The sequence below is a fragment of the Rhinatrema bivittatum genome, chromosome 8 (assembly GCF_901001135.1).
Source record: "Rhinatrema bivittatum chromosome 8, aRhiBiv1.1, whole genome shotgun sequence".
NCBI classification, from domain to species: Eukaryota; Metazoa; Chordata; class Amphibia; order Gymnophiona; family Rhinatrematidae; genus Rhinatrema; species Rhinatrema bivittatum.
In genome coordinates, this window is record NC_042622.1 from 148,491,195 (window position 1) to 148,513,757 (window position 22,563).

The 22,563-nt window shown below is 42.0% G+C and overlaps 1 protein-coding gene across 1 annotated transcript in view; it reads right to left on the reverse strand.

The window, feature by feature from the left end:
• The window catches only part of LOC115096578 (solute carrier family 22 member 20-like), a 70,137-nt gene extending 53,802 nt beyond the window's left edge, over nucleotides 1-16,335 (reverse strand). The window contains exons 1-2 of the mRNA XM_029611372.1: nucleotides 13,760-16,335; nucleotides 3,948-4,052 (exon numbers count right to left, since the gene is read on the reverse strand). Of these exons, the coding sequence (XP_029467232.1) occupies nucleotides 3,948-4,052; nucleotides 13,760-13,813 (159 nt within the window). The 5' untranslated portion in view covers nucleotides 13,814-16,335. The remainder of the gene's footprint in view (nucleotides 1-3,947; nucleotides 4,053-13,759) is intronic.
• Nucleotides 16,336-22,563: the final 6,228 nt, after the last annotated feature.

Genomic DNA, 22,563 nt, shown 5'->3' on the forward strand with positions numbered 1-22,563 from the left:
TAGCTCTTTAAGAATTATATTCCAGCCCTTGTCACCTAAGGTGATGCCTGATTAGAAAGCACCTGGAAGCAGTCCATCTTTCCTTGGCTGAGGCAGCCATCCAGTTTTAGAGGGTTAAGCCACGTGCTAAGATTAGTTAAGAAAGTTGCTAATTGACCTCCAAGCTCTGCAAGAGGAGTCATTTCAGGCTTCTCAGGATCAAGAGAGGAACTGGGGAGGATGATATTCGGAGACCCTTTTAGGTGGCTGTCTTGCAGGCTGGGTTCTGATTGATTGCTCCCTATGGTCTGGGTCTGCCATGTTGCTTTTTTCTCTTGTTCCTGCCTCCCAATCCTTAACCCTCCAGTGTCTCCCCAGACCTCTCCCTTCAACTTGGCTGCTCAACCAATAGGAATTCACATTCCACCACCCAGAAGGAGAGGAGGCAAGCCTATAGATACTGGTAAAAAAAAAAATCCTATAGGCACATCAGATGTAGTATTTAAAGTGGCTCATCCTAAAATTATATTTACAATATTATATTTTTCCAAGAAACATGAGAGGGAAAGAACTTTTTGGATTTCTTAGACCAATTCGCTGTGCGCCTCACTCAGATCTGACCAAATTTTCTTTAACGGTTGGTTTCAGACAAAGGCCATTTCAGTTTCCTCCAACTCTCCCATCAATGTGCCTCAGCACTGAACAGACATTTATGCAGTGAAAAGGGCACTGAGTCTCCATGTATCTTCTAGGCCGTTTCCTCTCTCTTTAGAGATGGCCAACACAGCAACTACAGCAGTACGTGAGTCAAGGTTTCACTAGTATTTCTTTGCCATGAAGAGAGTAATTATCAAAGAAAATCTTACTGAGGTAAAACGGCTTTTTGAAAATTGCCCACACTTTACTTGGCTAAAAGTGCATGCAATGTGTCTATTTTGGATGCATTGTGTGGAGACTTTCCCAGTGATGAGGTTAAGGTGGGGTTAAGATATTTCCATTTTCAAAACTGCATTTCTACAGGTATTTTTTCCTAGGGCAATTTTAGTGTACTTTCCCTTTGAAAACTGGTGCAAAGCCAGAAGAAAAAAATGTACCTGTGGACTTTGCATCAATGTGACTGGGTTTTGAAAGCTGCCCCCATACTGTATTACAGTGAAATCGTTCATTTCTCTATATAATTTCTGTCTGTCCATCATGCTTATTTAAGGCACTTCTAGATAGAATATATACTGAAATATGGCACACTTATAGATCATGAGTTATGGCCTAGAAAAATCTAAAACAATGGAATGGTAGCATAGCTTGGGGTCTAGGGGTGATTTGTCTTACTACCCTCTTTGGGTATTTTCCCATCAAGTCAACAACAAATGAGAATTTAAAATACCACAAAGAAGACCAATGAAAGGAGAGCTCTGGGGTGAATCACATCTTCTAGAAAAAGGAAAAGAAGACCAAGATTAAATGAAGGATGTTAAAAGGAAAAACTACAGAGAAGCATGGAGGCACACAGACCTGCACATAGCAATGAGTTGCACAGGGGAGAAGAGAACTGGAATGTAGATAAAAGGATTCAGAGGTAAGTGGGGATAGGTGGCTGAAGAATATGAGGGAAGAATTTAGAAGTGGGGGAAATGTGAAAGAAGGATTTAGAGGTAGGAATAGGTGACTGTAGGATAAGAGGGAAGGGTTTGGAGATGGTGAAGATGCAAGGAAAGGGTTCAGAGGTGGGTAGACCTGAGGAAAAGGTTCAGAGATAAGGGTGGTTGACTGGAGGGTACAAGGGAAGGGTTTGGGGATAGGGGTGAGTGCAGGGGAAGGATTCGAGGAAGGAAACATGAGAGAAGGGCTCAGAGTTGGGGTAGGTGGCTAGAGGATAGGAAACAAGGATTCAGAGGTTGGATAAAATGGGTAATATTAGGAAAGGTTTAGAGGTGGGGGATGTGAGGAAAGTGTTTAAAGGTGGGGTAGGTGGCTGGAGGATAAGAGAAGCATTCAGAGATTGCGGATATGCAAGGAAAGGATTTAGAGAGGGGAATCATAAGGGAAATGGTCAGAGATAGTGGTGGTTGACTGAGGGATGCAAAGAGTTCAGAGGTAGGGGTAGGTACAAGGGAAGGGTTTGGAGGAAAGGGTAGGTGTTACAAAAGAGTTTGGAGGTAGAGGTAGATGCTAGGGAAGGGTTTGGAATGGTGGTGATTGACTCAGGGATATGAGGAAAGGGTTTAGATGTGGGGGGATACAAGGGAAGGGTTCAGAGGTGGAAGGATACAAAGAAAAGATTCAGTGCTGAGGATGTGAGGGAAGGGTTCAGAAGTGGTCCACCATCTATATACTTCTTGAAGACTTTCTGTTTGTCCATTGTACTTTTTGTGGCAATTACAATTATAGATGTAATTATGAGCTGAAACTCAGTGCACGCATAGATGAATCATAAATTTCCTCTCTATGGTATTAAATTACAAGATTAAATTCAATGATAAATCAGTTCCTAGAATTCAAATTCTGGTTGTTTGGCACATTTTGTATTGGTAGTCTAGTTACATAACAATTTGGTCTGAGGACAAAATGGAGAGTAGACCTGACTAATAATTCACCTTCCCTGCAACAATTTGTTTCTGTTTTCTAAGAAATTGCTTTTATATTTCTGGCAATATACATCTTCCTGTTGACCAGGAGCATGTTAGGGTGTCAAAAGGTGGGGCTTGGTTTGTATCCCTAAAAGCAGACAGCACTGTGTAGGACCAAGTGAGCAAAACATGTGGAAAAGACTTGTGTGCAAAATTATGAGGTACATAACAATATTGTTTTCATAACCACAGTGAATGGATCTAACCCAGCCTCATTACTATAGAGTCTGTCACCACTAAGACTGAAGGCTTCAGGGGATGGACACAGGGATCCAGAGCCTGTCACCTCTAGGAGTGGACAGTTCAGAGGATGGTCACAGGGATAAAGAGCCTGTCACCTCTAGGACTGGAGGGCTTAGGGGATGAGTGCAGAGACACAGAGTCTATCACTTCTAAGACTTAAGGACTTCAGGGAGGGATACAGATACAGATCCTGTTACTTGTAGGACTGGAGGGCCCAGAGAATAAGCAAGGGATACAGAGATGTCACCTCTAGTACTGGAGGGCTCAGGGTATGGGCACAGGGACACAGATCCTGTCATTTCTAGGACTGGAGAGCTCAGGGCATAAGTGCAGGGACAGAGACACAGAGCCTATCATCTCTAGGACTGGAGGGTTCAGGGGACAGGCACAGTGATATGGATATTGTCACTTTAATGACTGCAGGGCTTAGAGGATGAGCACTAATATCATACCTGGGCACTCTTTACAGAGAAGAAGATTGAATGAATATGGGTGTTGCATTCATGGACCCTTATTCTGAGGCGGGTTTGGCTTAACCTGTGGGGTGGAGCCCTGCAGGTTACCACCATCAGCAGGCGGACCTGTCGAAGCAGAGACCCAGCTGAAGCTTTGCCTATACCAATCCTCAGTCCCCTCGGTTTGAGCTTTTGGGTGCCGGTGCTGGTAGGTCTTATGTGGAATCTCTGCTGTGAGCTCCTTCCCAATATTATTCTATTTTTGTGCATTGTTCATTGTTCTCTGTAAAGCTTGTTTTGCTGCATGTTTTGTTCCCTGTAAACCGATGAGATGTTCCCAACGTTCATCGGTATATAAAAGCCTCTAAATAAATAAATAAATAAAATGGCTTGTTAGTGAAGGCATTCTTTAACTTCTGAAAGGCCTGTAGAGCCTCAGGTGGCCAGTCTTTGTTGTTCGCACCCTTGAGGTAAGAGAAGTGAGTGGCGCTGCCATGGAGGAGTAATTTGGGGTAAATTGACAATAATAATTCACAAATCCCAAGAATCTCTGTAGCGCTTGGAGCCCTTTGGGGGATGCCAGTCCCTGATGGCCTTTACTTTGGTGGGGTCCATGCGGAATCCATCTCTAGATACTATGTACCTGAAAAAGGGGAGTTCCTCTTGCTGAAAAGAAACTTTTCCAACTTGGCGTAAAGGTTGTTCTCTCACAGTAGGAGAATGAGGTAGATATTTCAGTGGTGGGAACCTGACATTTGTGAAAAGATTAAGATGTCATCTAAATGTATGAACACACAGGAGTAAAAAAGGTTGTAAAAGATTTCATTGACCATTTTTTGGAAAACAGTGGGGGTGTTACAGAGCCCGAATAGCATAACTAGGTATTTGTAGTGTCCATCCTGAGTGTTAAACGCTGTTTTCCACTTGTCTACAGCCTTGATACCTATGAGGTTATATGCCCTCCTGAGGTCCTTTTTGGTGATCGCGTTCAGGCTACAATAATTGATGCACAGCCTGAGGGAACTGTCTTTTTTGCAATGAAGAAGAACAGAGGTAGATTTTATAATGGGCGTGCATGCGTCCATGTGCGCATGCTTCCCGGTGCACACACATGGACACACCAATTTTATAACATGCGTGCGCATGTCATCGTGGAAAGATTAAACAATTTCTTTGCTTCGGTGTTTACTGAAGAAGATGTTGGGGAGATACTTGATCCAGAGATGGTTTTCAAGGGTGAAAATTCTGATCAACTGAACCAAATCATGGTGAACCTGGAAGATGTGGTAGGCCAGACTGACAAACTGAAGAGTAGTAAATCACTTGAACTGGATGGCATACACCCCAGGATTCTGCAAGAACTAAAAATGAAAGTTCAGACCTATTTCAGATCATTTATAACCTATCATTAATATCATCCACTGTATCTGAAGATTGGAAGATGGCCAATCTGTAACAGACTATTTAAAATCTGTTGTCAGGAGAACTCTAAAGTATTATTTATCAATAAAAGTATAACTTCATGGCTCAGACCTGTATGCCTAGTGCCCACTCATGTTAAACTTGGGACCAGTCAAAAAATCAGTTCTGGCTACACCCCTGGTGCACTATAACTGTAACAGGGACTTCCATAATGGTATGACATCATATATCCTACTGATGTCAAATGAACAGCATGATTCTTTGCACTCCATTACATAGTAATGATGGCAGAAAAAGACCAAAATGGTCCATCTAGTCTGCCCAGAAAGCTTCCCAAGGTAGTAACTGTCGCTCCATGCAGGTTACCCCTCACATTTCTGTTAAGGGTAATAACTGCTGTTCCTTGCAGGTTACCCCTCACATTTCTGTTAAGGGTAATAACTGCTGTTCCTTGCAGGTTACCCCCAAGCTTTTTTATTTATTCCCATCCTCTAGCCTTTAGGGATCCACAATGTTTATCCCATGCCCCTTTGAAATCCTTCACAGTTTTAGCCTTCACCACTTCTTCCGGAAGGGCATTCCAGGCATCCACCACCCTCTTAGTGAAGAAATATTTTGATTACTGTACAAGGAAGTGATGCGATGGCACTTGCACCAAATGTATACCTGCACAGGCAGCCTGCATAAAGGGCCCTAATACCCTAGGTTACTATTAAGGTAGCTGTGCAGTGCAAGCAGCAGAAATATCTGTTTACAAAAAGGGGACAGCAACAGGCCCTAACAATATATGGCTGCTATACATAAACATGAATGCCAGATTTGTCCAAAATATAGCACCACAGTAAATATGTTTGCCTGTATAATGTTATATATGTATATTAAAATATGCTTTTTAATATATATAACATTATACAGGCAACCATATTTATTCTGGTGCTATATTTTGGACAATTCTGGCACTCTAGTGCCTCCCCATGCACACTACTTACTCACCTCTAGCCCCTACTGGACCCCCCATTCACCACTTACCTACCCCAGCCCTTACTGGCCTCATCATGCACCACCTACCGACCCCCAGCTCCTACTGGCCCTTCCCCATACACTAGGCTCTTCTATTGAAGACCTCCTTCAGATCCTCCCAGGCCTGCATGCTCCTCCTGAGGTTGCATCTCAAACCAGCACACAGAAACATCCTGTTTTCATTCTATACCACCAGGGATGCCAAATGGGCAATGTCCCTGGTGGTAAAATTTGGCTGGCATGCTGGTGGAGGCATCTTGGCAGCACACCTAGGAAGAACAGGAAGTTCTGCACTCACGGAAGTGTGCGTCCGTGAGCATGCATGCACTTGTATGCGCACCTACACAGACAACTGGCCACGTCTACATACGTGCATTTTACAAAATGTGCATTCATTTGCACATGTTGCAAAATTTCCTCCTTTGCATGTACGTGCCCATATATGAGTGTTCATAGGCGCGATCACTCATATTTTAAAATTACCATCCATGACAGCAGATACAAGATAGTTCATGTACTCGATGTTGCATAACCTTTGCCTCCCCCATTGCAACAGCAACCAGAATCTAATAGAAACATGCAATATACCATTTAAATCAGCATTCAACTTGGAATTAAACAACATATAATTAACAGTTGGTTTACCCACCGTTAGCCTGCAACATGACTTTAAAACAAGTGGGGTATGGGCACAACAAATTTTGAAATAATTTGATATCATTATCTGAATTTAATAAGACCAATTCCAAATTTTGACACAGTTTCAGTAAAATAACTTCCCTGACCACTTTCTTTCAACATTAAACTCTCCACTTCATCCTTAATAATGGCACCTATCTTTTCGACAGTGTTCAAGTCTGGAGAGAGCTCCTTGGCCAAATGTCGTTATCCCAAAAATCAATGCCATTTTCTTTAAGCAGCTGTTGCGTGGCGATGGCTCACATGCATGGTGCCTTATCATGGACAAAAGTAGCTTTGCCTACTACCAAAACATTTTCCGGATCACTCAAAAATGAGATAACATTTTCAGCTAAAATCGCATTCTGAAAATAGACGCCATCCCAAGATTCCCCATGTTCTTTGATTACTCACATTTTCTTCGCTGTGAACATGACAAAAAGACCAATGCAACAGGGCTTCTGACAATTTGGCAATCATGTTCCTCATTGCTAATTTCATTCAAAGTTTTTGAACAAACTCAATCATTTTGAAAATTTTGGTTTTCAAATTGACCAAATGAAAATTTGTCAGAAGGCGCTAAATGAAGGAAATCCTCTTCATCTCAATTTCTTAACCAATTTTCCAGCCAGATCCTGTCTTGGATATGAGCTTCGGCTTTCGATGGTTTCAAAATATCATGAAACGCCTGGATACCAACCCTGACTCGATAATGATAAACTATTCCTCTATCAACTTTTTTCCTCCTCTCATTCAAAATCATTCGTTCCACCTGGTAACAGCTTTTCATCTGCTTGCTGCTGGAATTTTCAATACATTTTTGGCTTTCTTGAGACAATTTTAGTGGTTGATTGATACCAACTTCTGTAAAACACTCATCAGCAGTCTTGCCCCAGGTCCTCTGAATCCAGCTTTCGTTTCAACCTAATTTTTTGGCAATCCACTTTTTTGTAATAAAGGTTGCTCCAGCATCACGTGCCTCACAAAATGCAATATACTTATTATAGTCAATCTGATGCTGTTTTATGCTATCAATTGTTCTGGCCATAAATAATAAATGTAAGTAATGTGTAAGGTACTGATACATTCCAAATTGAATGTCCTACAAAATGGTGCAAAAATTATATTAATGGGATAATTCAGTGGGGTGCTGTGGAGAGGGGAGGCAAGGGTTATGCAACACCCGGTACTAAAGCTGCCCTCCATTTCTAATTCCAGTAGGTTAAAATAAAAATATATTAGCTGAGTCTTAGTCTTAGTCCTGGATACTTTCAAAGGAATCAGCAATGCTAAACCCAGGAAAGTAACAAAAGCTACACACTTTCCCCTGTGTTCCCAGTTATTCAGTAAAGGAATGTGGGCGACCATCCAGAAAGCCACTGCAGTGTTCCTGTAACATGTCCTGCCATGAAACAGTAACAACTGTGCAGGAGAACTAAGTGTCCCCGTAACATACCCTGCCATGAAACTTCGGGGAAGGTACGGGGAATGCCCCTCTTCTCATGTTGTTGTTATTATTATTATTATTATTAATAATATTTACCGTCAATTTGGAAATTCAAACTTGGCGGTTTACAATGAATTTAAAAACATTGTACTCAACAAATAGTTAAATCTACATTAGCTGCTTTATTGGTAAATTCCCAATCAGTTTCTAAAAAGATACCAATCATTTTTGATTTATTGAAGGACAAATCCATTGTGTGACTAAAACTTGGTTTTCTGACTCAGACACTGTCCTATTGAACCAACTGTGTCCTCCAAGTTGTTCCTTAATCTCACAACTATGAAATGGTAAGCAAGTTGGTGGTGGTCTTCTGATCGCATTTAAACAATCCTTATGATTAACATGAGTGACAATTGAAACTATTTGCCCATATGAAATTCTTATATTGACCTCACCTTTGTTCTGCTCTCTCACAATGCCTCCCTTTTAGTTGAGTTTCTAACTTGTTTAAACATTAGTCTGCAGTCCATGATTGCACTCAGTGACTTTAACCTATATCAGTATTTCCCAGATCTCTCCTGAAGGCACACATCTTTCGCCTACATGGTCTACCAAAGCACATTGTCTCTGATAGAGGGTCTCATTTCACGGCAAAATTCTGGAAGGCTTTGTGCAAGCTATTTGACATCTCTCTATATTATACATCTGCCTATCATCCTCAATCTAATGGCCAAACTGAGAGGATGAATAGGACCCTAAAACAGTTCATTTGTGCCTATGTGAGTTGCTGTTAGAATAAATGAGCCGAACAGTTGCCATGGGCAGAATTCGCCATTAACGCACATCCAGTGTCATCCACTGGATCAACACCATTCGAAGTAGTTTATGGATGACTACCTTCACCGCCACTTCCTTTGATGCTCTCAGTGTCGTCCCCAGCAGCTCAATCCACTGCTGATGATATCCATCAATTATGGACTCAGACTAAAGACATGCTAATCAAAGTGGATGAACGAGCAAAGAAATCATACGACGCTCATCACTCTAAAGTGCCTGTATTTCAACCTGGTGACAAAGTCTGGCTGTCAACTAAGCATTTGAGACTAAAGTTACCTTGTAATCGATTTGCTCCATGCTACGTTGGACCGTTTCCAATCCTCCAATATCTTGGCAACATTACATACAGTCTGAAGCTACCACCTGGATTGAAAATCCACAACGCATTCCATGTTTCACTTTTGGAACCACTCATTCTTAGTGAGTTCTCATCCAAGTCTCCAGGACCAACTTCTATTACCTCAGAAGAAGACCTTGAATATAAGGTTGAAGCTATTCTGCATGTAAGAAGACATGGCAAAACTTGGGAATACCTTCTGTCTTGGGAAGGTTATGGCCCCGAGGAAAATTCTTGGGAGCCGATGGCAAATATCCTGGATAAGGAGATGCTTATAAGAAGAACATGCCATACTGGGTCAAACCAAGGGTCCATCAAGCCCAGCATCCTGTTACCAACAGTGGCCAATTCAGGCCATAAGAACCTGGCAAGTACCCAAAAACTAAGTCTATTCCATGTTACTGTTGCTAGTAATAGCAGTGGCTATTTTCTAAGTCAACTTAATTAATAGCAGGTAATGGACTTCTCCTCCAAGAATTTATCCAATCTTTTTTATAACACAGCTATACTAACTGCACTAACCACATCCTCTGGCAACAAATTCCAGAGTTTAATTGTGCGTTGAGTAAAAAAGAACTTTCTCAGATTCGTTTTAAATGTGCCACATGCTAACTTCATGGAGGCCCCCCCTAGTCTTTCTATTATCTGAAAGAGTAAATAACCGATTCACATCTACCCGTTCTAGACCTCTCATGATTTTAAACACCTCTATCATATCCCCCCTCAGCCGTCTCTTCTCCAAGCTGAAAAGTCCTAACCTCTTTAGTCTTTCCTCATAGGGGAGCTGTTCCATTCCCCTTATCATTTTGGTAGCCCTTCTCTGTACCTTCTCCACCGCAATTATATCTTTTTTGCGATGCGGTGACCAGAATTGTACACAGTATTCAAGGTGCGGTCTCACCATGGAGCGATACAGAGGCATTATGACATTTTACATTTTATTCACCATTCCCTTTCTAATAATTCCCAACATTCTGTTTGTTTTTTTGACTGCTGTAGCACACTGAACCGACGATTTCAATGTGTTATGCACTATGACGCCTAGATCTCTTTCTTAGGTTGTAGCACCTAATATGGAACCTAACATTGTGTAAGTATAGCATGGGTTATTTTTCCCTATATGCATCACCTTGCACTTATCCACATTAAATTTCATCTGCCATTTTGATGCCCAATTTTCCAGTCTCACAAGGTCTTCCTGCAATTTATCACAATCTGCTTGTGATTTAACTACTCTGAACAATTTTGTATCATCTGCAAATTTGATTATCTCACTCATCGTATTTCTTTCCAGATCATTTATAAATATATTGAAACGTAAGGGTCCCAAAACAGATCTCTGAGGCACTCCACTGCCCACTCCCTTCCACTGAGAAAATTGTCCATTTAATCCTACTCTCTGTTTCCTGTCTTTTAGCCAGTTTGCCATCCATGAAAGGACATCGCCACCTATCCCATGACTTTTTACTTTTCCTAGAAGCCTCTCATGAGGAACTTTGTCAAACGCCTTTTGAAAATCCAAGTATACTACATCTACAGGTTCACCTTTATCCACATGTTTATTAACTCCTTCAAAAAAGTGAAGCAGATTTGTGAGGCAAGACTTGCCTTGGGTAAAGCCATGTTGACATTGTTTCATTAAACCATATCTTCCTATATGTTCTGTGATTTTGATGTTTAGAACATTTTCCACTATTTTTCCTGGCACTGAAGTCAGGCTAACTGGTCTGTAGTTTCCCGGATCGCCCCTGGAGCCCTTTTTAAATAGTGGGGTTACATTAGCTATCCTTCAGTCTTCAGGTACAATGGACGATTTTAATGATAGGTTACAAATTTTTACTAATAGGTCTGAAATTTCATTTTTTAGTTCCTTCAGAACTCTGGGGTGTATACCATCCGTTCCAGGTGATTTACTGCTCTTCAGTTTGTCAATCAGGTCTACCACATCTTCTAGGTTCACCATGATTTGATTCAGTTGATCTGAATCATCATCCATGAAAACCTTCTCTGGTATCAATGGATACAAGTGGGTATTTCCCGATTAGAACATCTGCACAGGCAGGGGCTCCTTATGTCTCCTGAGGAACTGCGCTCTCATTACGCATTGGATCATATAGACTTTCTCCTGTATGCCAAACTCTACCATATAATTAAGAGAGCGCTTAGGAAAGGTACTATGCGAATTGCAGGCACCCTTTTTGAAAATTATTGTATGCACGCGAATCATATTAGTAGGCTTATATCTAAAATGTATCAGCTACTTGCTGGCCGGGTGGTACAACCATTCCGACAACAAACAGTATGGGTTGAGGACTTTGCGCAAGATTTAACCCCCACAGACTGGGATCTCATCTTCACTTCTGCATATAAATGTTCTATATCTGCTAGACTACAGGAGAACTGCTATAAGTTGCTTTACCGCTGGCATTATTCACCTGCCAGACTCCATAAAATGATTCCCACTATATCAGAGTATTGTTGGCGGAATTGTGGAGCCGTGGGAACATATTATCATATCTGGTGGCAATGTCCGGCGGTTACTACCTATTGGCAGCTGATTATATCCTGGGCTTCCTCTATTCTGAACATGCCATTACCTGTTCAACCTTGGCATGTTCTCTTAAGCCTACCACTGGACACAGTCCACAAAGCTGCTCAGCGCTTCCTACAACAAGTTTTCATTACAGCTCGCCTGGCATTGGCGAATCGTTGGAAAGATAGCTTGGTGCCCAGCATACTTGAGGTCCAATCTAAACTTACCTACCAACTTGCTCGCCTTACAGCGGTTCATCACGATTGGCTACCATCATTCCTCAAAATTTGGGGCCCTTACCAGACTTGGATAGCTGCTCAGAAATGATGCTCAGCGCAGCAGAGACATGAATACTACAGTTTGGGGCGCAGATACTACACTCTTCCTGCAGGTGTCATCACAGACTCCATACTGGCACTCGTTTGCAGCCTGTAACTTTTGGAACTGAATATCTACCTATTTTAAACCCTATACACGCCGTTGCCACTCTCACTCTATTCTGTTTTATTTTATTGTGATTATACCCATGTTGTTCTGGGGGAGGGAGGGGAGTGTGGGTTCACTTTGTTATCAAAACTCTTTATTGAAGAATTGGGGTACATATGTATTTTTGATCATAATTAACAGTGTAGAGGCTAATGTTTGTACATTTCAATGGCTTATACTGTTGAATCATTATGCTTCCTCTGCTTTAATAATAAAATGATTAAAAGAAAAAAAAAAGTAAACCTTCTCTGAAATGGGTATCTCTCCAACATCCTCTTTAGTAAACACTAAAGCAAATCATTTAATCTTTCCACAATGGCCCAGAAAAGAGGAGGTATTAAAACACCAGGGCTGCTGCTCTTTGTTATCCTAATGCCTTGCTGTGCTGAGAATGAGGAAATAGGGAGAGTCAGATCATGCAGATGGGCAGAGAGAGGAGAGGAGCCTTGGATTGATGGGTCGGGTTGTAGTAAAACCCTTAGTTGACTTGCTGGCTGAAATTGGGGAGCTACGATGCTGGGGCCCACCCGGCAGGGGGAGGCTTAACCTCCTTGGTCCTTGATGTGGTCATTGATGTGGTTATCTTCAGTGGTGTACTAAATGGGGGGGGGGGGGGTGAGGGGAGCAGTTCACCCAAGGTAACAACTAGGAGGAGGATGTTATCAGGAGCCCCCCCACCAACCCACCCACACTAACAGAACTCCATATGCCAGCAACCAAAAAGAAGAAACACTGCTGGCGGAGACCAGAATTATCCTTGGGGTGGGGGGGGGGGGAGAATGTGGAGATTGTTCTTTCTAAACTGCACGAGTGCTGCCGCACACAACTTTTATTCCACCCCCCCCCCCAGAAAGATCGTCGGAGCCGTGGTGGAGCTCATCGCACCATGGCCCAAAGAAAACAAGAGACCCCCAAGCCTCCAGGTGCTTCTTCTCCTTCCTGCCCACGTGGCCCCCGGAAGGAAAACATTTTCAGAGCCACATGAGCAGGAAGGAAGAGGAGCAGTGTCTGTAGCAGGGGCACGGTGGCTCTAGAAGAGGAGGCCTGGTAGCAGCGCTGCTGCGAATCCCATCTCGTGGCAGCCTGAGAAGAGGAGGCAAGGTAGTAGGGCCTGTAGAATGTGTGTGTTGTATTTGAGGCATTGTGGACTCTTGGTCACTGCAGTGATGACTTCGTCCATGGGGAGGAGCCCCACGGGGAACTGTAGTGATAGGCTAGAGTGACTGGACAGACACAGAATGAATGGAGGCTTTATTGTACTGCTGAATAGATGATGAAGGCAGGTAGGCACTGAGGTCTGCGAAGTGCCAATACATTCAACGAGCCCCGGACGTAGATTCTCACCCAGATGATATGATAGGCAGTAGCCCGCAGTCCGGCGATGCCGTTGCTAGTGGGTGGTATAGGAGCACCGGATTGAAGAGGTACTCACAGGAAATAGGTGACTCCCTGGTTAACCCCCAATGTAGACTTTCGTGGATTCTTGGCCTCCTGAGTTCGATTGGGGATACGGCAGTCAATTCTCCCAGCCAGTTCCATTAGAGACTCCAGGGTATCAGGTAATTCACGAGCCACTCGCTCGTCTTTTAGGCAAGAGACCCTCCATGAATATGGCACGCAAGCATCCAGTGTCCCAATGCAGTTTGGATGCTAGAGTTTTAAATTCAATAGCAAAGTCTGTAAGTGGCTTTTTACCTTGTTGAAGATTGAGCAAGGCAGATCCAGTGATTGTCTGGTGAGCCAGGTCATCAAACACAGACTTAAAAAGTTTTAGAAATCCTGATAGGTCGTTCAGGATAGGGTCCTCACGTTCCCATAATGGTGATGCCCAGGCTAGGGCTCATCTTTCTAGGAAAGACAGGATGTAGGTGGTCTTTGAAGCTTCAGTGGGAAAGAGGGTAGGCTGTAGTGAGAAATGCATGCTGCATTGGTTAATAAACCCTCTGCACAACTTGGCTTCACCTGTAAAGTGAGTAGGAGCCGATACTGAATCATGGGTACGCCTTACGCGTCCAAATGTGAGTCCAAAAAGGGTGAAAAACCGGGTAACCACGGCCGCGCTTTACTGTATCGGCCCGAAAGAGTGAAAAAGCCAATTCATGTCCTCACAAAGCAAAGTAGTGGTGAGCAAAATGGTGAAAAAGTAGCATGAATGTGGTACTATATCACACCAGTTAAGTGAGGTAGAATTTAATGAATGGTGGTACTATATCACACCAGTTAAGTGAGGTAGAATTTAATGAATGGTGGTACTATATCACACCAGTTAAGTGAGGTAGAATTTAATCATTACTGGCAAATAAACCCAGCATATTCAACTCAAAACATATAAATAATTTAATTCACCAACTCCAAAGTTCATATTCCTTGTGAGTAGAAACACCCCGATTTTTTAACATATCATAATTGAACTAAGTGCACTGTTCATTCACATAGAATCAATGAAAGCCCCAGTCCGTGCATGTATACTTGATTAGTGCTCCAGTGAGCTAAAATCACAGTCCATTCACATAGAAACCATGAAATCCCAGTCCATGCATATGAACTTGATTGATGCCCCTACAAAGGTCCTTTTTCAGCAAAAGGCTTCCTCAGGGGGATTTTTATGACATAAAAAATACAAATAATAAACATATCTTTTTAGCGAGCATGTGACAAAAATTCAAACTTGCAATGGACTGGCTGCAGCAACTTAGCTCCACAGTACAGGCTTATAACCTCAGGACTATCTCTATTCTCTTTAGTAATTGTTATTGTTTGCAATTGACTCTTCTGTATTATCTTCAGTTTATTCTTCTGTATTATCAATTGTATTTATTCTCTATTCTACCCTTTTATTGCTCAAATAAACCTATCATAAAGACAAGGAACTGTGATATTCTGAGTCAGAGTGTGCATGTATGTGTGTGTTTATATTGGGCAAGCTCCGAAAGTAGTCCTATGTGCATGCAGGTGACAAGCCCCTCAGGTAATTCTCAGTGTAGACCCTGGTGAGATTAGCCCCTAGGCAGAATGCCAGTGTATGTGATCTGGACCCAGACCAGCAGCTCACCGATAATAGCTGCATAAAGACAGCCTCCATCAATTCATTAATATAAATGGTGGTGTTAAAAAGCCAGTCTTGAATAATTCTAGCCAGATATGCTGTTGTAACCCATCACTTTTGTGTAGTGACTCTCCCGTTTCAGTGTCAAAGATGGTAATGGTAATTAATGAGGTTTCTGATATTAATGAGTGAGTCACTGTCTGATGGTACCAAGAGTGAAGATTAGGAGATGAAAATTACTCTTCTCCTAGCTGGGTCTTCCTTCAGGAAACAAGGGATACAACCCACCCAGATGGTCTCCCCAGGGGTAGAGAGGGAAGACAGAGTCTTGAAGAGTAATGAAATCAGATGGAATCAAAGTAGATTTTTAAAACTTTAGGCATCAATATTCCAAATTATCTGGTTAAATAACTTAGTGGGTCATTTACTAAGCATTTTCCTCATAGACACAGAATGGGAGAAAAGCTGCAGTAAATTAGGCCCTTAGGCTGTTAGAACTGATCCAGCTAAATTATTATGTCAGCCTCATGGCTATGCTGCAAATATACGCGTATAACTGAGTGCTTAGCTTGATAAGTCTAACCGGCTAAGGTTAGATCTGCTCTATGGCACGTCTAAGCTTAGCTGTACAATTTATGCAGCTAAGTCCGAATATCGGCAGTTAGCCGCAAAAAGTTGTACTGCTAGCATGCTCCGCCCCGATCCATCCACTGCTCACCCACAACTTAAGCAACTAAATGGTGGTTGCTGAATGTGGGCGCATATTCAGCGGCCAGTACTTAAACCGCATAAATCCCACTTATCTGGCTAAACAGCACTAAACACACTTTGAATATTGACCTCTTAATTTTCAATTTATTATAACAGTTTAAATAACCAACAACAGTTGATAAAATAATTGCATGTGCAAGGTAAGTTATAACATCAAACACAATTTCTCTCTCTTCTAGGTACCACTAATCCTAATCTAAAGTGGTTCTCCTAACTACCTGGAAGTGATAATCAGATAAACATCTTATACTCTATCCAGTTCTATTTTTTGTAAATCATGCATTGGCTGATGTTAATTCCAAAGAATGTGAATCTTTGTTGTCCAATTTCTGGTTTCAGGTATAGCTGAATATATGTAACAGCAGGGATGGAGGTAAGCATGAGGAATATTTGTTCCCTTGTTTTGTTTGTTTTTGTATGTCTCCCTTGTTCTTTCTTTTTTTTGTGTGTTTTCACTCTCTCTCTCTGTCTGAGAATCTTGTGTTGTCCTGTATTTTTGTTCCTTCCTAATACTGTAGCAAGTTTATGTTTGTTTGCTTTTCTAATAAGCTCTCTCTCTCTCTGTACTCTTTGTTATGTCTCACTCCTGGAGTCTAGCTAGACTTGTATGTGTCTTTGTAAGTCTACACTTAGCTGTAGCAGGTATTTGGAGATGAGTCTTTGTCCACTTCACCGAGGCTAGTGTACGGAGCTGGTGAACCGCAGGGCATGGCTAGAGTAGCTAGTGGGGCTCCGTGCTGTCTCTCTCTGAAATTCAGTTTCCTCTCCGTATTGTGAGCGTTGTCTCCTGGTGTAGAGATGAAGTCTTTGCCCTAACTATACTTTAAGTACATGAACAGAGTGTTCCTCATCTACACTAACACTGTTACTCTTCTGCTGATGCACTAAGAAATGTTCCCTTAATGTGGTCCACGATGTCTTATTGAACTTGGCTAGCTATGTATCCAAGGAAATGAATAATTCAGTTTCCCTAATATAGCTAAAGCACAGAGGAATGACTCAAGTGAATTGATGTGTAAAAAAAAACCAAAAAACTTTCTCTCACACAATTTTTCTTCCTGTGTCTATGTCTGGGTCAATTACCGACTTTGCAATAATTACAGGCCTGTTCTTTCATGAAGAGACCCTTGGTTTGTGAATATTTTTCTCAGATGTTCTTTTCTTTGGCTATCAGAGCACTGCTGCCAGCTTTTTCTGTCCTTAAACTGTTCACACTGTTCTGGGACTGAATATTAGTGTAGGAGTAATTGTCAGAAATCTGCTTTTCCAGGAGCTGCATTCTCTCCCTGCTACAGAATATTATTAGCTCCACACCAGCTATCTTTGTAACTCACTTATACACAAAAAGGTGAATTTTAAAACCGGCACACACGTGCACACTTTAGTCGGCCCATGCCTAGGGACGCAGCTATTTTATAACATATCTGCGTATGTCATAAAATAACCTGGCCGCATGCACATTTGCCCTGAATTTTAAATGGGTGCACAAAAGTCGCTTCTACCATGTTTTGCCTGTTTTACCAGTTTCTCCCCAGTTCGTCCAAACCCCCCTGATTTCATAGCCTGTACACCCCACAGTTACCCCAGATTCTTTATACCCCTCCGAAATGTCTCATTGTTTTTTTTTTACTTACACATCATTCATGGCAGAAGGAAAGTTATGCAGCAGTGGGCAGCCATGCACATTGGATCACCTAAGTATTTAAGCGCAAATTTCTGGTGAACGTCTTGGACTGCCCATGCCCCGCCATTTTGGGAAGTTCAGAGATGTGCGCACAGTGGTATTTATGTGCATATAGGGGGGGCTTTTGATATCCACTCGGCGCGGACGAGCCCAACATATTATCGCATCCCCTAATTTCTGTATGTGTCAGGCTTTTAAAATTCACCTTAAAGTCAGGTAACACTGAGGGTCTGTGTAACACAAAACCAGCTAAGTAGTAGGGTTTCACAGGAAAGCTTTTGGGATGATGTCAGGCACAAAATTACTGGCAGAGGCTATTTCACCTCAGCTGAATAATCTGTTTTCCCACCAGATTACTCTTATCACAATTCCCAGGTGCATAAGAATGCGCCTGGAATTGTGCTCAACGCACAGTAAAGCTCTGGAATTTGGTTAGTGCAGTTAGTGTAGCTGGGTTCAAAAAAGGTTTGGATAAGTTCTTGGAGGAGAAGTCCATTCACTGCTATTAATCAAGTTGACTTAGGGAATAGCCACTGCTCTTACTGGCATCAGTAGCATGGGATTCATCTTCTGCTCTCACTGTCTCTCGCACCAGGACCATAATTGGTGCTTGCTCACCTAGGGTTTAGAGTGGGCTCACAGGTCTTTGGTTCTCTGATGAGAGCTCTTTTGCCCCAAAAGGGTATCAGGCATAAAAATCTCTCTCTTCTGTAAATTAGTAGGAGAAGGACCCTCTGGCAGGGAATGCACGATCAGGTGTCACTTCTAAATGAAACTACATCTGGGTAAAGCTGGGAGGCTTCTGCTTCCACTCTTGTGAAGTGGGACCACCACTGCTCTCCTCCATTCTTGCGGCACCACTCCTGTTTCCAGGGATCTATTGAACAGGTCCTTCAGCGGACCCGCCAGCACATCTCTGAGCTCGCTCAGTATCCTGGGATGTACCTCATCCAGTCCCATGACCTTGTCCACTTTCAGTTTTCCTGGCTCTTCCCATACATTCTCTTCTGTAAATGGAATTTTGTCTACTCCACCCCCATCCACAGTTTTGTCAACTAGTAACGGTCCTTCTGCAGGGTCTTCTTTAGTGAACACCGAACTGAAGTATTTGTTTAATATTTCAGTCATTTCTTTATCTCTCTAGACACATTGATCTTTGTCACTTTTTAATTTCACTGTACCACTTCGGACATTTCTCCTTTCTCTGATATATCTGAAAAATGTTCTGTCACCTCGCTTTACCTCTTTGGCAATCCTTTCTTCCGCATGACTTTTTGCCATCTTGATTTCTTTCTTCATCTCCCTCAGTTTCACTCATCTCTATGCTCAACTGCAGAATGTTATAATCCTAAATATAGATGCATCTCTTTTATTATTAACTTCAGGTTATAAATGTCTCTCCAACATTAGAAATGTACTCCAAGTTTTAAATGTAGGTCTATTATTCTTTTATTTTATTCCTAGTTAACTTGTTACAATGTAAAGGAAAAGCAGTTCATGTCTTATTTGTTATGTTTGATGTAAACCGATGTGATATCTTGATCGAATGTCGGTATATAAAAACAAACAAACAAACAAATAAATAAATAAAATATTCTTCCCTGTGTTCCTCTTTTTGGGATTCTTTATATTTCTTGAATGCTGCTCTTTTTGCCTTTATTTTTTTTCAGCCACCTCCTTTGAGAACCAGATCGGTTTCTTATTTCTCTTACTTTTGTTTACTTTTCTAACATATAGATTTGTTGCCTTTGTAATTGCTCCTATTAGTTTTGCCCACTGTTGTGCCACCTCTTTCATTTTCTCCCAGTCTTCTAGCTCTACCTCCAGATACTTCCCCATTTTGACAAAGTCTGTATTTTTGAAATTCAAAACTCAGGTCTTCGTGTGACCTCTCTGTACCTATTTGTGATATCAATCCATGCCCTTTGACAATCACTGGTGCTCAGGCGGGCACCCACCCAGACATTAGAGACATTATTCCCATTAGTGAGCACTAAATAGAGTATAACCCCCTTTCTCGTGGGTTCCATTACCATTTGTTTGAACCAAGCCCCTTGCAGGGCATCCACTATCTCTCTACTTCTGGCAGACTCTGCAGAAGGGATTCTCCAGTCTACGTCTGGCAGATTAAAATCTCCAACAATCGACATTTCTCCCTTCTTTCCCACCTTTTGGGTGTCTTTGACCAGATCTCTGTCTAGTTCTTCTATTTGAATCTGAGGTCTGTAAACCACTCCAGTAAAAATGGATGCACTATCATCTTTTTTTAGGAAGGCCCATAATGCTTCTTCTCTACCCCATGTTCCTTGCAGTTCAGTTGCTTGGATATTGTTTTTGACCTAAAGAGTTACTCCTCCCCCTTCTTTGTCCTCTCTGTCCTTCCTTAACAACTTATAGCCTGGTATGGCCGTATCCCAATCATGAGAATCAGTGAACCATATTTCCAGAACAGCAACAATGTCCAAGAATGCCTCCACCATTAGGGCCTGCAGGTCTGGGATTTTATTGCCTAAACTACGAGCATTTGTGGTCATAGCTTTACATTTTTATCCCTTGATTTGTTGCACTTCCTAGTCACCTTTTCTGCTTTTCTGAGCTGACTGATGTTGTTATTTTCTCCTCCCACTTCCTGTATTGCTTGGGGGTAACATGCCAGTTTCATTGGCCATCTCATGCCACCCCTATTCTTTAGTTTAAATATCTGATAATATATGATCTGAATTTCTCACTTAGCATCTTCCTTCCTGCTACAGACAAATATAGGCCATCCTTACCATACAGCCTTTTACTGCTCCATACACGAATCCAGCCTCCAATATAGCCAAAACCACTTTCTGTACATCAGGTTTTGAGCCAGGAATTGAAATTATCTACATGCCATAGTTTCTTTTTTCCCTTTCCATGAACAAGTAATACTTCCAAAAAGGCAATAGACTTTGTCATGTGCCTTATCTTCTTTCCTAGATTTTGGAAATCTTTTAGTACTTCATGGATACCTTTTCTATTGAGGTCATTGGTCCCCAGATGGATGATAATGTTGTTATCAAAGTTCCTACTTTCTTCTTCAATGACTTGGACTATCTGGTTTGCATTTCTGCTAGCTGAGGATTCTGAAAGGCATTTAACTGTTGTGTCACCATCAAAATGCGCTCCCAAATTGGTTCCTCTGATGATCGAGTCTCCCAGCAGAAGCAGCTTTCTTTTATGACATTTGATCCTGTTGAAGGGCTTCTGGGTGCATTGGGTAACTTCTCTTTTAGACATCACTTCAAATTCTATTGCTAAGGTTTCTTTATTCTCCAATGCAGAAAAGGCATTATGCAGGGGTAACAGTGGGGAGAGTGGGTGGGTGTCTCTTCATCACAGGCCTTATTCTGCCAGAGCCCACTGTTGTCCATTTGTTTCTGAGTTTTTGAATCCTTGATGTCTGACATCTCTGTGGGAGTGCAGGTTGATGCACAGGATGCTGCAAAGTTGGGGAAAGTGGGTATCTGTTTGTCACGTCTAGTTCTACCAGACCCTACTGTAAAACATTTTTTCCTGGGTTCCTGAAACATCTGCTGAAAATGGGCAAGAATTACCGGATGGTTCAAGGAAGGGGAGGTTAATTGAAACCTGGACAATTCCTCCCTCAGATAAATCAGCTCCATTTTCATTGCAGACAGCTGAAGGCAAAAGGGACAACCTTTGTTTCTGAAATGATAGGCCTTGGGATATAAGCACCACAATTGTTGCATTGAATGAAAGACATTGTGTTAAATTATCGCTAATCCCTTAAAGTCCTTAGGATAAGGTATTGTAAAATTTAGGCTCTAATAAAAGATTTTTAACAGGTATTTGAAATAAAAACTAAAAATATGTGTTAGCCAGTAAAGATTAATAGGCAGAATATGAAAACAAATTTTCAAAGCAATATGACAGTTTAAGTTGCTATTATCTGAGCTGTCAAGTACTACTATGTAATGGAGATGAAGTAATTGAAGATAATTTACTATGAGTTCAGGGAAAGCTATATAAGAAAGTAAGCTCAGGGGTGGGTGGGTAGAGGGGTAGGTATGGAGGGAACTAAACAGTTGAGATTACTTGCAGGGAAAAAACAATTTCACTTAGCTTGTAGCTGCCTCTCAAAGGAAGACCTGCAGACAATGGCTAATTTCTGCTACCAAATGCTGTTCTCTGGGCAAATGATTTTGACAAAGGGCCCCTCCCCCCTAGACACACTGTTAATAAAACTTATGGGACTTTTGTTTTTCTTTTTCAGCCCCAAAACACAAAATAATACAAAAAACAGACAAGGGATTTACTTAGCCCAGATATTATAAACTGTTGTGTAAAGTCTCTAGATGTCTACACCTCACCCACAAATGCCTAGGAACAGGCCGATACAGTACAGTGCGCTCTGACAGAGTGCACTGTTAACCCGCATTTGGACGCACGTTTTCTACGCGCTAGCTTTACCCCTTATTCAGTAAGGGGTAATAGTGCGTCGAAAACGTGCGTCCAACCCCCCCGAAACTAATAGCGCCCGCAACATGCAAATGCATGTTGATGGCCCTATTAGTTATTCCCGCGCGATACAGAAAGTAAAATGTGCAGCCAAGTCGCACATTTTACTTTCAGAAATTAGCGCCTACCCAAAGGTAGGCATTAATTTCTCTCAGCACTGGGAAAGTGTACAGAAAAGCAGTAAAAACTGCTTTTCTGTACACCCTCCAACTTAATATCATGGCGATATTAAGTTGGAGGTCCCAAAAGTTAAAAATAATCAAAAATAAAAAAAAGTAAATTTAAAATTCGGCCCGCGGCTCGCGGGTTGAAAACCGGACGCTCAATTTTGCCAGTGTCCAGTTTCCGAACCCGTGGCTGTCAGCGGGTTTGAGAACTGACGCCGGCAAAATTGAGTGTCAGCTGTCAAACTCGCAGACAGCCGCTGCTCCTGTCCAAAAGAGGCGCTAGGGATGCGCTAGTGTCCCTAGCGCCTCTTTTTACCGCGGGCCC